At 39.6% G+C, this 17,682-nt stretch overlaps 1 protein-coding gene across 2 annotated transcripts in view; it reads right to left on the bottom strand.

The window, feature by feature from the left end:
* Window positions 1-1,454: 1,454 nt before the first annotated feature.
* Window positions 1,455-17,682, bottom strand: part of drd3 (dopamine receptor D3) — a 22,732-nt gene continuing 6,504 nt past the window's right edge. For both annotated transcript variants that reach the window (XM_020599932.1, XM_020599931.1), the window contains exons 3-8: window positions 12,823-12,935; window positions 9,802-9,938; window positions 7,459-7,652; window positions 5,402-5,467; window positions 3,803-4,175; window positions 1,455-2,503 (exon numbers count right to left, since the gene is read on the bottom strand). In XM_020599932.1, coding sequence (XP_020455588.1) covers window positions 2,307-2,503; window positions 3,803-4,175; window positions 5,402-5,467; window positions 7,459-7,652; window positions 9,802-9,938; window positions 12,823-12,935 — 1,080 coding nt within the window. In that variant the 3' untranslated portion in view covers window positions 1,455-2,306. The remainder of the gene's footprint in view (window positions 2,504-3,802; window positions 4,176-5,401; window positions 5,468-7,458; window positions 7,653-9,801; window positions 9,939-12,822; window positions 12,936-17,682) is intronic.

Here is a 17,682-nt window from a genome sequence, read left to right as displayed (position 1 = left end):
GTTGAATATCTCTGGGTACAGGTTGTGATCCAGGTTGACAAAAGGTGTCCAGCACAAAACAAAGCCTCAAACTAAGCTGATGTGTTTGAAGAAAGGTGAACAGTACTGTGACAACATGGAGTGACACAAGATGGCAGAGTAGGCTCCAAAGTGTTCATGTAATCAGGTATCAGGCTTCTGAAGTTCAGGAGGCATTAAAGGAAAGCAGACAGACAATCAACAGAGAAAGCTGGATAAACCTCTTCCACATAAATGTGAACACTCAGTGAACTCTCTGTGAGCTTGTGTTGCCTTCTGGACAAAATGTCAACACGGCACAAAAGAGCATTTTTAATGTACAAACAGAATGCCGTGAAATTCAGTGAATCAGCACATTAATACTCCCCAAAAGGATTTTTTTTTTTAATTTTCCTGTAACCTTTTCTTTGGCAGCATCAGTGGACAAATGTAACATTTTTAGCCTCACTGCTGTTAAAAGTGAGCAGTAATATCATTTGTATGTTCGGCCCAAGGAACTGCATCCCTGAACACTGCAGCCTCGTGAAAGTCTATAAAGTGACTCCAGGCCTTTGGGGCTTTAGGCTTATAAGCAGTTGATTTATAGCAATAGATGAATGAGCTGTTTTATTATCGTCTATGACTGAAAGTAATCTAAAGGCGGATGTGTGCAACTGTGCTTTATCTACCCCCTAAAGTTAAACTAATTCATATACAATTTCAGTTAAAGAACAGAAGAGAATAAACACCTCCTCTGATCACTAGGAAACTATTTCTTTTATATGTCCCTAGTATCTATGCTGGATTAAATATTGATTTGAGCTGCATGAATTTTTTAGAGAAAACAAATTAATGCTATGGTTTATTGATGCTTGTCTTATGATGATCATGAACTGGACATTCCTCTCACGTCAAAACGTGGAGTTTATAAATAATGGTACACACATCAGCACTCACACAATTGGTGCATCATCAAGATGAGTAGTCTTGGCGAAACGAGGCTGAGACAATGTAATGGCAAGGGAGCAGGTGTTTAGGCCTTAGAGAAATCAGAGAGCTTGAGTTGTATGCTGAGAAAGACTAACCTCGCTTTTCTTTCACTCCCATAGCTGTCTTCAGTTTGTCTGCCCTTTTCCCACCTACATTCATCTTTGATCCTTGTTGTTTGTCTTCATTTCATTTCTTTTTTGGCTTTACTTCATCCTACTCAGTTTTAGATTTTATCTGAGTTTTTACTTCCCACTATCCTGTTCACTCAGCTTGGTTCCACTTGTCCCCAGAAAGCCACTAACTCATTTATTCTCCAGTATCTGATGGCGTCTTTTATTACAAGCAACATCTCAGTCATACATGAACATGTGCATAGAAAGATGAATGCAAGACTAAAACATTTAATCTTTTTTTAATCTTATTTACAACACCTTCCAGTAAACACTCTATGATAAACCTGCCACCATGTGGTTTACAATCCTGCTTAATTTGTAAAGATACCAAAACTCCTGCCATTATCAGAACATTGGGCAGGCAGCTCTAAATCACAGGCAGGTTTGTTAATGAACAGACATTAAAAAAAAAACACTGAAAATGTTTCCCCTGTGCATTATATCCAAACAGTTTTTACTCCAGGCACATTGCCTCCACATCAATACATGCATCTCATTCAGAATGCTTTGACTCTTGATAGGGACCAGATTGATCCCTCTAGCATAGTTCAAGTGAAATAACTTGAATTTTGATTTGTGCATGCGCTTGTGAGACGCTTATGGTCATGATGAAAGATGGGGAGAGTTGAGGAGGTGTGTAACATCAGTTAATCCATACGCTGCGGTGGCAGTGGGCCTCAGAACGAGGTGGCCTCCAGGTTTAAGATCAATTTATCAGTCTTAATGCTCAATCCTGGCTAAAAAGAGCTTCCAAACTTACATCAGTCAGAAAGATCTGAACTGTAGCAAGGAGCAGTACACATATTATACAAGACATATCCACAAGAAGATTCATGTGGGATGCATGTGAAATGTCTTACTTGAGGAGCAGTATTGTTCAAATGGAGAGAAACAAAAGTTTGAGCCTTTGCTGAGGTCAAAAAAGTAAAAATAGTTTTTTGTTTGCATTTACTGCACACAACAGTATCATTTTATTTCAGTGATTCACCTTGTTTCTGTTGCATAACCCGTTCACAAAGCAGGTTTGCTTCCAACCATGACCAGTATACACACCTGTGCTTGCTCTTTAGTAAATGCACCATGCTTGAGTTAAATCACGAGTGTACAGGCTCATTCCCATTTTAATGTCCTGGTGAACCGCCTTCCTCAGCAGCTGAGGATCTTGATGAAAGCCCGTCTGAATTCGATGTTAAAGGTGGTGTAGATAATAGGGTTGAGGGCACTGTTGACATACCCCAGCCAAGTGAATGCACTGTAAAGCTCAGGAGGCACGTAGCATGTCCTGCAGTGGGTGTTCAGAATGTGAGTCACAAAAAACGGCAGCCAGCAGATGAGAAACACCCCTGGAGCAGCCAGAGAAGAGAAAGGTATGGAGAAAGGTCGACGGGGAACAGAGACAGTAAGTGAGAGAGAATGTTCAACAAAACAGAGGTTGAAAGAAAGTAAGCAGAACAAAATGATGAGTAGATGGAGAAAGCATGAATGTGAAACAGGGAAATGTGTTTAGAGTAAATTCATGAGGGGAGTTCAGAAGTGTGAAGAATGTGAGTAAAAGAGAAAATTAGAAAAGAAATCAGAGTATTCATGTTAGTCGGGATCACAGTTCACGTTTGCTGAATCCCTAAACTGCAGCTGCCTTTCCAAAACCAAAACACATATTCAAAAGTTTATCACCATGTACTGTAATGCTAAGGCTATCTTGCACTACAGTAACTAAACTCCTATTTTATTAGGATCTGTAAACCTTAACCTTAACCTGAACCTTTTAGCATTATATTTTGTCTGTAAATATCACGTCCATATTCCGTAGAAGGAAGTGTGACAGGCACAGAAACAAGCTTAGAGAATGGTCAGTTAAAACACTTTTAGAGCATGCAAACTATTAACTTTTGAAAATAAGTCAAATCTGTGGACTGAATTAGTGGCGTTTCAGCTAGAATTTTATCTTATGTGCAATTCTGTAGTATTATTTGTTGTCTCACAGTAGCACGTTTTCTATGAGCCCTTTAAATATGAGGATTCTGGATCACCACATTCAGGATATTACTTAGATCCAGATCAGACTTTGGTATGTGCTAGATCTTATTTTGACCCTTTAAAAAAATTCTTAGATCCAAATGAAGATAGGGAACCAACCAACTACCCAACAAACATGGCAGTAAAAACATTACCTCCACCTGTACTTTTGGTATTCATATGCAAACCTTGAAGTCATTTAATATTCCCAGCAGCAGGCAACAGACTATAGGCTACTTTATTATGTATGTACAACTATAAATGCCGTAGGATAGTGGAAAGGCTCATTAAATTGAAGGACTTTTAATTGAGGTCACAACATCACAAGGAAGCAGTGGTCAGTTGGCTGAGAAGCAGGTGGGAGGTATGGACTGAAATTATCTGTGCACCACTGACACCGGTGTAATGTAATCAGACACTTCTGATTACATTTTTGTAGGCTAGATCTATGTTGTACCAAAGCTAATTGGACCAGGCTTACAGAAACAGGCCTGATAATTGGAGTATGTGGAAGCTATGTCAGGTGCTATAGCATGTGTCTGGACATACACTGTGAACTTTAAGCAACTGTCTGTATTACTCTTTCATTTCCTCAAGTCATTTGACTTAAGGAAGCCTCTACTTACCAAGCACAATAGCTAGCATCTGAGTGGCCTTTTTCTCCCGTGCATGCATGCTCCTGAATCGTGAACTGTTGGTATGAGAGTGAGGCATTGGCCGCACTGACGTGCGTGTTTGTCCATTGGACAAATCCTTCACCTCGGAGCTCATCTTGACGGGTTGCTCATTTTGGGTGGTGTCATCCGCCTCCTCTTCCTCTTGCTCCTGCTCCAGATCTAGCTCGGTACGGCCACAGGAGGCGTGGCTGATGCTGCAGTAGTTCTGTGTATCGACTGGGGGCATCACTGAGTTCTCTACTGGACCTGTTTTTGGGTGTTTGCGCCACAGGCACATTGAGAGCAAGTTGAGCTTGGAGGAAGCTGAAGGCTCTACACTCTGCTGTTGGGACAAAAAATATTCAGTTATCAGAAGCTTATTCAAGAAGACAGATTACTCACAATCAGCACATACATTTAATGACCTACTAACTCTAATGACATACACATAATAAAATGTTACTTAATTAAAGCTGCACTAATCAATATTTATATATATTTTTTGGCCTCTAATGTTCACTTCACTGCTCTCATCAGCCTCCTTTCAATCCACAAAAGGCAGTACTCTTTAGTGACAACACCTCTGATAAACCCGCAGTACACCACCTGCATGGCACCAAGTGCCAAACAAAGCTAGCAACTGGCTGGTGGAGCTAGCTGCGAACCAACATAGTGGAGCAATTAGCTAGTAAAGAGCTAGAGAGTTTCCTGTTGAGTTGGACCAACAAATCAAATATTGCAGCTTTAATGTTTGAATATTAAGTAATCACATCCTATTGCTCTTTATAGTCTTAAACATTTGCTCATTTTATCTTGGTTTACCCTTATGTGGAAAATATTAGATGCAAACCGGTGCTCAATTCAACCAAGTGGTGAATAAAAAGTCGGAAGATTTGGCCAGTACATCTCAGAAGTGCTGTTCAGCTGGACTGAAAAACGTTTGATTCACAGCTGCACAGTTAGTATTCAGCACACGTCTGAAAATGTGACTAAAGCAAACTCTAAAGGCAATATTTCATCTTTATGGCTCATTCGTCGATATCTCATTTCTGCAAATACTACTTTTTAATCCTCCAACAAATTTCGCAATTACATCACCAAAGAGCCTTTTTCCTTTGGATTAATAATAGTTGTTAATTAGTTTTGCAGATGTGTAATCAGTATTTCCAATTCGGTGACAAACATTAATTTTCATTTTCATAGTCTTCTCTGACTCACACAGTTTTGACATTACACATTTTCTTCAAGGGGAAATTACAGGTTGTTATTCTCTCAGCCTTTGAACGGTCTGGAGATTTTTCAGGTGCTGCAGTGTGTCACCCACAGACTTTACACAGCTGATGAGTAACCAGGTGACACAAGGCAACAAGCTATGATTCAGAATTTTTACTTACTTCTTAGACCCCTTTTGCTGTGACCTCACAGCAAAAAACAAGACCTTCAATGTGCCTGAACAGACGCACATGAAAAACCAAAACTGCGTGTCACAGTGTCACAATACGCCAACACAGCCACTGAAGTCAAGACGGTCATGGCAGTGTGAGACCTCTAATTTAAAATAACACCTACCACTTTAATTCTTATAGGTGAAAGGTCTTGCTTTGCCCTGGGGGTCTCTTCTTGCAAACAAGTGTCCTAGGGGAGAGTTCAGAGGTAAGTTCAACATAAAAATATTTTCCAGAGAAACGCACAACTCCCAACCCCCTTTATATAAACACTCCTACTCCGTTAGTGTACAGGTAAACTTTTGCCATTCATTTGGAACCTTTGATTGATCTTTATTCATCTCAGAGGGTGTTTTTTAATTAAAATTCAAACAAACTTGCTGACTGTTCCCAACATGTACAAAATAAATCAAGGGAATTATGACTCAGGTCTGTTAGGTTTTCACTCATCATCTCCCTGCATGACTTGATTAAAGCTCACCACAAAAACATACAAAACTGAACAGCGCCTTCCTTACTGCATCAAATGTTCCTTCAGTTGACTGACTCAGAGTTCTGTGTTATTTCAAAACACTTTTCCATTAACCCCCTCAGCCTGAACTCCTCCAAGGCTTGGATCTTTAAATGGTGTCTCGACTCACGGATGAGATTCCAAACTGGGGCTCAAATACAACCAATTATCTCTAACCTACTGTTAAAATAGGAGACCTGGCTGTGAATCTGTGTGCAGTGAAAGGGAAAAAAATGGAGTGGAATGAATCCAACCGCATTACACCGGAAGCCCCCAGACGCATGCCGGGACCAAATTATCTGATCGTGACTTTGTATACATCATGTTTTAAAAATAGTGCTATACAGATCCACAGACTGTGACTTGATCTTCTCTTGCCTGTGGTTATTACAGTATGATAAAATCAAATATTAGAGTGATGGGTGTTATTAAAGAACTGCCAGCTGGAGGAGAACAAAATGATTTGCACTGTTGTGAGATAACCACATTTACAAAAGTGCAACACCCTCAAAATGACTGATGTTTTTTAAGGACAGAAATACAACTTAAGTGCTTGGCTTTCCAAATGACATAAAAACTTTGTAATCTCTCTGACTCCCCTAAGATGTATCTTAAAAGTTTTTTTGTTTTGTTGTCATGTTTATAGGCAAGCTACATTGCCATAAGCCTTACCTTTAGCCTACTTTGTGTTTAAGGCTAATTAGGGATATTAGCAGGCTAACATGCTAAATTAATCACATATTGTATTTTTTTGTTTTGTTTTTTGGATAATGCTATATAAAACTGCTCAAATATAATCCACTCCTCCTGGTTAAATGTACTATTTTTAACTTGACAGCTCATTTTAATTAATTTTAATTAGTCTGCTGTTTAAAAACCAAGTTGTACATATAATCCTTGACCTGCTGAGTTCATCTCTACGTCTTAGTGCATTCATTCTATATTTACAGAATAACCTTACTCAAAATCACAGGACATTTCTCTCCTGTTTTCTCCTGAACTCTTTTACCTGCAAGCGACTTATAGAAATTCATGCGTTTTCTACTGTAATGGAACCAGTTCTGAGGCTTCAGAGGAGGTCTAGTTTGTGCACATTGTGAGTGCATCTAATGGAAAAGGTCCAATATAAAGATGAGGTGTAATTTGCAAGTCATAATGAGTGTGCATAATGTGGGGGAAAATGATGGAGTGAGAGAGAGAATGTATCATACATGAGAAACTAGTTGTCAGTAGGAAACATTGTATTTACAAAGAATCAGCTTATCAGGTGCTAAAAGAGCAGTTATTCTGACAAACTACCACCAAACAATCAGATCAAAAGGTAATAGTATTTTTATGTATATGACAATATTCAGGTGCCACTGTCTAATAAGGCACACTTTGTAAAGGTTTAGAAGTTGGCTGTATTATTGTTAACAAATCCCATTCTACTGCTCAGGTCAGATATCAAACTGTCTATTAGAAGTGGCTTCCTGATAAATGAAAGAGCAGAAAAGAAAAAACAAATATCATACTAGAGAGGGATAAACATCAGCCATAAAATCTGTTTTCAGTAACAGCTTCAAATTTTCTTTTTTAACATAAAAAATGTAGTCATTTTGCCAAAAAATGCCTTTGGTAGTACCATAAATAAAAATAGCAAAAAAAGAGAACTAATCTAATGGGCTCACCGCAGACTGCCGGGTTGAGCCTGGCTGGACCTTTCGACTGGCCTGGCCGAAAGAGATCCTCTTCCGCCTCATCCTAAGGAATACGTAGATGCGGATGTAGACCAGCAGAGTGACAATAAAAGGCAGGTAGAAAGACACCACTGAGGAGTAAATCACAAAGTCGGGGTTGGATATCGAACACACCGTCGGGTCATCTGAGATAAAAGAGAAACATTATGCAAAGCAGATTAAAAATTACAGGCTCATAAAAGAGACAGTAGATTGAATTTACAATAATCCTTGACCCCGGTGCATGCTCTCCTTCTTGCAAATACCCTTGATGGCTTCTCCTCTTTCATATTTCTACGCACATACTGATCTCTAAAGTGCAGCACAGATAAGCTCAGAGATGACTGTGAGATAGACGTATGATTAATCTGACAGTAACTGCACCATAAATTCACGACAGTCACCAATTTTTCAATTAAAAGTACAGATTTATCAGGTGAGCTAGCAGAGCTGTAAATTGAAGTTTGGATAAACAAAGTGATGCTGTCTTGGACCCCAGCTATGAAACATGACATATCAGTGACTTGCTCCTTTATACAGCATTTATAGTGTCAAGCTGCTCTTTTTCAGTCCTTTTCTTTTAATGGACGATAAATGATGTTTAGACCACATTTGCACCCACTGGACTCTTGTTTAAATGGTGATGCATGATTACATACTGACAAAACAGTGCAATCACTAGCCATTGTTTTGGATTCATTGTAAGTGCACTAAACCAAACGCCTCTATCTCTGTGAGTAGCTTTACACTGCGTCTGATTAATGCTCTTAATTGTGTGCGTGCACTCATCCATCTGTGCTGCTGGCTATTGAAATTAAAATAGCTACTGGTGATGTCTCTCACAATGCTCTGTCCATTTTATTCTTTAGGCGTAGATTCTCTTGTTCCCACATCACAATGGCCAATTTAAGTAGAGTCCCAGAACAATCAAAGCGGCACGTGCAGGAGATGACACCATTTGTCTTCCTCCAGTATTTGATTTGAAACCAAGGCATGGAAAATATAAAAATTAAGAAAGGAAGACATTTTTGTCTTCCTTTATTCCCTTTCTTGCTATACTATTGCTATCACCTTTACATGCAGTTATTTATTAATAACATAACCTTCTAGTTCCCTCTGTGCCTGCCCACTTGCATCCTTAAATTAAGTATGACAATGTCAAGTGACTCCTGTTTTGGACCCATGAGGGTTAAAAATGTTGTGCTTGTACAATATAGCACTACTCCCTAGTGGGTCAAGTTCCAAAGATCTTAATTCTATATTTCTCATAATTCAACTCAGTAATGTTAATGGGCTGCTTTTATGGAATGTTGGCAGAATGGGAAACAAACTGTGTATAGCTCCTTTAAAATTAGATGAACTGCTGTATTAATGTTAATAAATGTAGTTGCCAGAAATGGTGGCTTTGCGGCCATTTCTGCAAAGGTCTGTTGACCACTAGTGGTCAGTAAAAACCAAAACCTGTGACTGTGAATTCAAACTCAGATGTTGCCCTGAATAATGTGATGGTCTTTTCTCATCTTGCTCCATTGCTGGGGGTTCTGGGTTTTCATTCCTTTTTGTTCTCTCAGCCTTATATTGTTTACTATTTGCTGCTTTACAGAAGGACATGTACATTGACTGCACCAGTCAAATCCCTCGCGTGTCCTACACACCAGGCGGATTCTGATTCTGATTCTTCTTCTTGTTCCTTCTTTTCTCTCTCCCTCTACTCCCCCTCTCTCTTTTTTAAATTTATTACGAGTCTGTGTAGAGCTGGACATTCAGAAAATACACCTTCCCACAAAAATCCCATGTAAAGCTTCCCTGCATTCTCCTGTAAATGTAGATGTCTTGTATCCATGTACTGTCTTGCTACAATGCTGTTTTGTTGAAAAAAGGTCTGTCTGTGCACTACAGTCACAAATGAGGGAGTGAAAATGGTTTTTAAAAAGTGATATGAACATGTGTGTCTAAATGTCCACATATTTCAGTCTCACCATCTGCATACAGTATATCATATCAGGCTTGACAGATGCTCATGACAAAGCTACAAAAGTCATATGACATGACATTTTCACAGGCTGACCAGTACTCCCCATGACTAAGCTGGTGGAGTGCACCCTTAAATCCCCGTTTAGGTTATATTTCATGTCCCACTGCTACCTGGATGGCAAGCAGACTGAATCTTGACCCTGGATTTCAGAATAACATGGTTTCATTTGTGCATTGGATTCTATTTTGCAGTCTGCACAACTTCATTAGAATACATCTGGACAGTCAGTCATCTGAAAGTCAAAATGTTGTTGACCTGACCTGTGGTGTTGAAGCCAAAAAGCAGGGGACAGGAAACGGCAAAAGCCAGGACCCACGCAGTGGTAATCATCACCAAAACTCTCTTCCTGGAGCTATGGGTGGTGTTGTACAAAACGGGCATCACCACTGCTGTGTACCTGTGCACACACACACACACACACACACACACACACTAATTAGTCTGTCCAGCTTTAAAAATAGATGTGTACAGTAGGTGGTAACATTTGAATGAAGCGAAAAGTGCAGATATAGTACAGTTAAAGGGAACAATTGAAGAGAGGAAGAGAGGTTCCCTGAAAGAAATTGGGCTTTAGGGATGCCAAGAAATAAATTGCTGAGAGGAAACAAATACTATAAAGACCATCCATAAAACAGTAGGTTTATTCAGCAATAAACCTAGTGGAGCTTTGATTTAAAAGTTAATCAGCACACTATATGCCAACAGTGTATAATGATCCTGGGAAAACTAGGTTCAGCAATGGTTCTGAAGAAGGAGCAATTTTGCTGGACCCCGACCTAAAATGGATGTGATACTATGTTGTTTAGAGCCAGTTAACTCCCCTGATTGTTTATCTTCAGCAGACTTATTACCGTGCTCCTTCTCTGGGCAAAATTCAGCCAAACAGACACAGACACTCACTGGAGATGCTGCTACCTCCCTGCTTTACACTGACTTTACCCTCCTGCTGATCTGCTGTCTGGTTAAATAAAAGCCGAGATGAAAAAGTGGATTAATGAGAAATAATGCAAGTGATGGTTTTATTGATCAGCTGTTGCTTAAAGTTATACTTTCAGTGGAGAATGAAAAAAGGGCTCTTCTGCTCTGAGTCACCGCTGTGTGTACTTTGACAAAGACACTTCACCTTGAAGTTTGATGCAAGAACTTCCTTTCTGGTGTACTTACGGGGCCTTTGGTTTGATTCATTGTTTAAAAAGACAAGAAATCCACCTGCTATCACAGCAATATGTGATATGAGCTTATAAATAAATAATGCTGTCACAAGGGTACAGCAGGTGTGTTGTAAACGTTTAATGGCACAGAATGCCTGTGGCGTTTTCCATTTATTTAGGCCTCTCTCAAAGCTTAATACAGCACTTGACGGCTCATTTTAATACAGCAAAGAGAAACTGATTCAAGACACAACCTTGGAAAACACCACAAGACAGAGATTCAGTGCGTGTGACATAGTTTAACAGTAGCTGAAAACAGTTTAACAGTAGCTGAAAACCTTCTGTCAGAAAGGTAAGAGGAGAAACAGAATTTTGGGATTTCATCAAGTATTAATTATACAGTACATACTGCTGATAGGTGGATTTCCATCGATACTCAACTCTGCCACGGCTCCATTTACAACAACAAATAGTATTGTTCATCTGGGAGAAACTGATCACGAGAGCTATTTTGGTCTTTTTAGGAGCAACCCTATCCAGGACTGAAAGGCAGTGTTCATTAAAGGCTTGTAACTTATAGTGTGATTATAGAAGACAGCTGAAACCTTTGCTGCTGAGAGATGGTTTAGGGTGTAAGAGCTAATTTCAAAGTGATAAGACAAGGTATCCCAATTAAAAGACAAGTTAAACCAGAAATAAAAAGATCCTTAGATTAAACAGAATCAATATTAAAACCAAGAGTAAAAATGTGGTTCAGATCCCTTTGATGTGTTTAGGGCCTGATTCATGTTGAGTGAGATCAAAAGTATTAAAAGTCTCAAAAACTTGAGCATAGATGACAGAAAATCATTAAATTAATTTTAAAAAGGAGCTGGTGGGGCTGGGCAGATGCTAAATTAAAATATAATGAAAGGAACTGGCACATCCAACGTTAATCAGTTGTACTTCAAAAGAAAAAAAGGGCCCTTTCAATCATACACACAAGCAAATGATTAATCACAATTTTACTGAAACCTATATATGAACCACTTGAGCACATTATAAACTGATAAATTAGGGTTTAAAACTTTGACACTCTACAAAATGCACATTAGGTACAAATAGTCAACACCTGGGCCTCAAAAGTCCCAAGTGTTGACAGTAGCCTTTGCTATAAAAGTGCCCATCATATGTGTTATTAACTACAGAGGAAGGCAAAACACCTACTCTTCCTCCATGCATGCTGCACCAATAGATCCCCATGATACCTCCTGTGTTTATGTAGGAGCTTAATTTATTCATTCAGTGTAATTGCACTCTCGATGCTTGTGGGTTGTAAGTTGAAAGATCTGAGCTATTAACTGTGACACGAGAAACAAACGAGCAAATAAATAATGTAAATACTAGATGGACATCTACAGCACAGTACCTCCTGCACTAATGACAACAAATGCATGGCGATAAACACAGCCAAGGATGAATGAAACAAGCAAACCTCAACCTCCTGCATTATGTACTGTTTTCTTAGCTGTCTATTAATCTGTCACAACCAAACAGATATATGCACAGGCACACATCTATGAAGATATAATACTAGTAGGGCAGTGAGGGAGGGTAGAAAGGTACTTAGCATGCTGTGTTGTCTTCTGATATTTCATGGCATCATAATGACTAGTGTGGCTGAATAGTAATAACACTGACAGCCATTTTAGTAACTGCAAACAAACAGGGATCTTGAGCCGTCCTATTGCCACTGGGTATACTTAACCTTACCAGTGGGTCTCAGTCAACAGGATGACCTTAATTTGTGGCCATGTAGTGGTGTCTATTAAATTACTGGACATGCCTTCTAGGATAGGTTTGGTCTATTGTACCATCCCTTAGCTATAGGCCTAGGCTGGGTGTCTCTATAATACTGTATCCTTACTATATAAAGTGCTCTGAGATAATTGTTATTGTGAACTGGTGCTATACAATTGAAAAGCAAATATTGTCTTTCTCCAGGAAGCTGTGAAATACAATGTCTATAAGGAAGAAAAGCTGGATCTATGGAAGTGTCAGATGGATGACCATTATGCTGGAGATGACATGGCGACATCTATAGCCTTACACAGTAACACACACTTACACAGATCGACACTGCACACTCACCTGTCAATGCTGATAGCACACAGGTTAAGGATACTGGCGGTGCACATCATCACATCCAGAGTGACAAAAATGTTACAGTAAAGCCGGCTGAAAAGCCAGGCACCGCCGACCACCTGCACAGGACAGAGAGGCAGATTAAAAACACTTCTCGTCTCCTTTTCCCCAGTTTTTCACAGTGTGAAGCACCTATTGAGTGCACACATGAACGCACACATTCATCCCTGTGTCAAAGAGAAGAAAGAGGAAAGAAGGTGCACATAAAAGATATGTCCTACAGCAATACATACAGAAAAACAACAAGCCTGAGCTGCCAAATGTCCTGCCATACTAATACACTAATCGGAGAGTATTTTATACATGTATTAGCAAATATTTTATGTCAGCAGATAACATTAGCTGCAAGGTGCTGTGAAATGGTCAAGTGAACTGCAGTGATGGACATGATGGATAACACTACTGTTAACATATAATGAGAAACCAGAATCGAGGGAACATGACAAAAACAGATTTTATCCTTTGGGGTGTTTCCATTTCTCAGAAAGGACATTCATCCCCAGCTAGACCACAAACACCCCAAACCCTCATACTGCCACTGCCATCCCCCCAGCAGAGCCCTGCTCAGACTGACAAGCTTACACTAATGCCAGGTAATAGCTGTCTGATAAAGATAAATAGAATCCTACATTGTCTTTAATTCAAAATGGGAATATATGCCTATATAGAGAAGCTGCATGCACACATACAAAGGTGTAAACAGACAACGGTCTGACCAGAGGTGTCACACACAGAGAGACACATACTCAAGCACAGTTATGTGCTAATACATAATACTGTGCAAAGTACTTACATTGATTTCCTAACTCCTATCCCTGATTTCAACTCTCACACCTAACCTTCTTCTTAAACATCTAAAAGTTTACTAGTCATGTTTAGTATCACTTAGCTGGTGAGAACAGTTGTCTCTCCTCTATCCACTCACCCCAACCGGTCGAGGCAGAAGGCCACCCACCAAGAGCCGGGGTCTGTCGGAGGTTTCTTCCGTTAAAGGGAGTTTTCCCCCCCAACTGTCGCCAAGTGCTTGCTCAAGGGGGATTTGTTGGGTTTTCCCTATGTTGTCCTGAGATGACTTTTGTTGTGATTTGGCGCTATAGAAATAAAATTGATTTGATTTGATTTTGATATAGAGTCTTTAGTATCTTTCAAGGAGCTTTGTCAAGTGTCAGAAAATAACCTTGATGATCTCATAGTGATGTCATCAGGGTTGTCGTGGATTGGGTTTTGGGACAAGAACTTTTAATCAAAAAGCTTTCCACGAACTCTGGTTGTGGAGACTGAAAGATGTGAAGGTGTTTAGCAGAGAGTGGTGTAATGACAGATGCGAAGTTACATTATGGGATCCAACATTTTAGGAGCTTGGCCCTTAGTGTCCTAAAGTCATATCAAATACACAGTGTTTCTAAGCAGGTTTTCATTTTGAGTTTGATTAAGCTGTGTGTTCACATGAGAGAAGTGTTAAAAATAAGTACAATCAAATTTGTGTGCATACCCAAAAAACGATCAGTTTAAGTGTGTGCTGTTGATGAACACTATTGATCCACAACACATTGCACACAAAGGAAAATGAGGAGCTGCTCACAGCTGTAAAAGAAATTAAAGTAAATTGCAAATGGTTTGAGACAAAATTATCTGAGAAAATAAGAAAATGTATTACCTGTTCAGAAAAAAACATTTTTCATATGTACTTGAAAGTGTCAGTTTGATTGATGATGATGTACAGTGATGCAGCAACATTATTATTTCCTGTTATATGAACCAGTAAAGTTGCTGATTTTTGGAGACTAACTGCAAAAACAGGGATATCTGAACCTCTGCTGCATCAGTTCTCTTTTTAATCCCTCTTAGAAATTCCCCATCTTTATGGAGGGACAATACTAAATCACCACACAATCCCTTTAATCTCGGTCCTAAACCCAGTTAAAGAACAGTTATTCCCTTTGTTTGGCATGTCACTATTATCTTTTTAATCAAGACATAATCATAAGTATAGAAACAACACCAAAACATCTACAGTATATGCTGTATCTGGGAGCACTTGTTTGTATGATGTCACTAAGACACATATTGAATATTGTGTGCACAGTGTGGGAATACAATACTGACTCAGTGGGGCTCTGCAAACACCTTATATTGACTGTGTTGGAATTTACGTGATCTATAAAAGTAAAAAGACAGCACAGCAGAAGCAGCACGTTTTAGGCCAGGAGATGATGACCGATTCCCCTAGGCACAGGTTGGCATTTGTTTATACTGCTTTTCAAAAATAAAACAAACACTGGATTATAATATAAAGTTACAAGAAACCTGTTTCTGTAAATGTAGCATAAAGAACAAATGTAGATATGACAAGATGAAAACTTTAATATTAGTGTAGTGTAAGTTGAGGTACATCGTATTATTTAATTTCAAGTTTTCTGTCAAATTTCACTGCATTCTATGAAATAAAACACTACTGATAAAATCTTGACCTGAGAGAGGAATAACCTCCACACAACAAATGCAGTCTTTTATATAGTCAGGTCGTACATTTGCTGAGGCTGTGCAACATAATTTAAGATGAATTGTGGAACGCTTAGTCACTGCTGCCAATACAACCAATTCCTTCAAGTTGAAGCCATAGATCAGCGGTGCCATCCAGGGATAAGCTGGCTTGCTCAAGGGCACATGATTAGTACCAGCTTGGAGGACGGTACTCACTCACTTCTCCAGCTGAGACAGAAGCAAAACAGGAAGCCCTCTGGTCACAGCATCCTTCAGACTAGATATGATGCCAGTCTTGGGGATCTTTACCTCGTTCTCTCAACTAAGGTTTTTCCCAGCTTTATTACTGAGCTTTACAATGATGCTACATTAAATGACATTGCTGCTTTGTGTATTACTATCAATTAATGATCCTTTCCTTATGGGATTGTAAGTCTCTCTTTTGAATCCAATATAAAAATGCAGCACATGATTTTACAGCATGACTGCCTGCATGGAAGTCAAACACATGACTGAATCCTTCCTGGCTACCTTTATTTACCTTTAATAGAATAGAAGCATCTTTAATTTGACAGTTTCTGCTCACTGAGTGTGCTAAGTTATTTTCTGGTTGACCTGCCACTGAATCTTCATGCTCCCTGTGAGAAATAGTGCTTTCTGCTGCTGGAGAGCCTACTTAACTGGAACTCAACCAAATGATTCTTAGAACTCATGTGGGCAAATACATGCCCTTGAACATCATAAGTCAGTCTCCGAAGCTTAAGGGCTGCTGTTCCACACACCCACATGGCTCTGCCTGTATGCTTTTACAATCAGGGCACCTCTGCAGAGCATTTGCAGTGTGGCAGTGTATTACTTTGACAAAATGTGGATGCCTGAGGGTCATGTACAGCAGCACAGTTAATGGAGTTACTGAATACTGAGTGACATGTAGAGGGAGGCAGAGGTAATTAGCAATAAGACAAACCTTATGACACTAACCATTGAAGTTTAGATAAAAAATTTACAGCTACCATACAAATCAATTAGCCTTAAAGGGTTGACTAAAACAAATTTTATAGGTTTGCAGTTATTTCTTAATAATTTGACGCTCAGCCAGTTTCCCCCAGAAGATTAGGTCATAATTTGTTAAAAATCAATATGCCCTTCAGCAATTATGTATAATGAATGAAACACAAATAGTGAAGCACTGTCTAAACTACTTTTCATCATCATTACTGCTGTCCTATCTCCCAAACCACTGCCATCATGTAATAAGCTCCAAATGACCATCATCAATTTTTCACTGACTCTACCTTTTTTGTTGCACATTCTCCCCTTTGTCTCTTTCGCAAACCCCTGTCCTTTCTCCTCTCCTCTTCAGTGTCAGCTACTCACTCATTGCCAGGCATTTGTATTTCAGTCTTCTCCACATACACTGTACTTCCTTTCCATTTTTTTATCTTCCTGAGCAGCTCAGGAATGAACATTGTCACGGGCTTCCTGAGTGGCCTCCTCCTCCTGTCTGGTCCTGTAGTCTTCCTGAACTCTCCTGCTCCTCAACTCAACAATCTCTGGGCCATATTCTCAAGATCTTTGGTTCCTTTCTTCTCCGGCCCCCAGGTCATCCACCCATGGTTTCTTGATCCCTGGTTCTCCAGCTGCCAGGCCATCTATACAAGGTGCCAAGATCCTCTGTTTTCCTACCCCTGATGCCCTGAAGCCTGGCTCAACCCTGGTTCTATTACTGTTATATGTCAGCTCCTCACACCTCTGTGTTTCCTGCCTCAGAGTGCCACCCAGATGTGTGAGAAACTTGTTCATCTTGGATTATCCTGTGTTGACTTTTAACTCAGTTTTTCTCATCTTGGTTTCTCTCCTGGACTGGACTATCTGTGTACACACACATATACAGTGAGGAACAGAAGTATTTGAACACCCTGCGATTTTGCAAGTTCTCCCACTTAAAAATCATGGAGGGGTCTGAAATTCACATTGTAGGTGCATTCCCACTCAGAGACAGAATTTAGAAAAAAATTTCAGGAAATCACATTGTATGATTTTTAAAGAATTTATTTGTCTAGCACCGCTGAACATAAGTATTTGAACACCTGAGAAAATCAGTGTTAATATTTGGTACAGAAACCTTTGTTTGCAATTACAGAGGTCAAACGTTTCCTGTAGTTCTTGACCAGGTTTGCACACACTGCAACAGGGATTTTGGCCCACTCCTCCACACAGATCTCCTCTAGATCTGTCAGGTTTCGGGGCTGTCGCTGAGCAACGCGGAGTTTAAGCTCCCTCCAAAGATGTTCTATTGGATTGAGGTCTGGAGACTGGCTA

The sequence above is a fragment of the Monopterus albus genome, unplaced genomic scaffold (assembly GCF_001952655.1).
Source record: "Monopterus albus unplaced genomic scaffold, M_albus_1.0 scaffold44.1, whole genome shotgun sequence".
NCBI classification, from domain to species: domain Eukaryota; kingdom Metazoa; phylum Chordata; class Actinopteri; order Synbranchiformes; family Synbranchidae; genus Monopterus; species Monopterus albus.
Note: the sequence above shows the minus strand (reverse complement) of the source record. Positions and strands in the feature narration are given on the sequence as shown.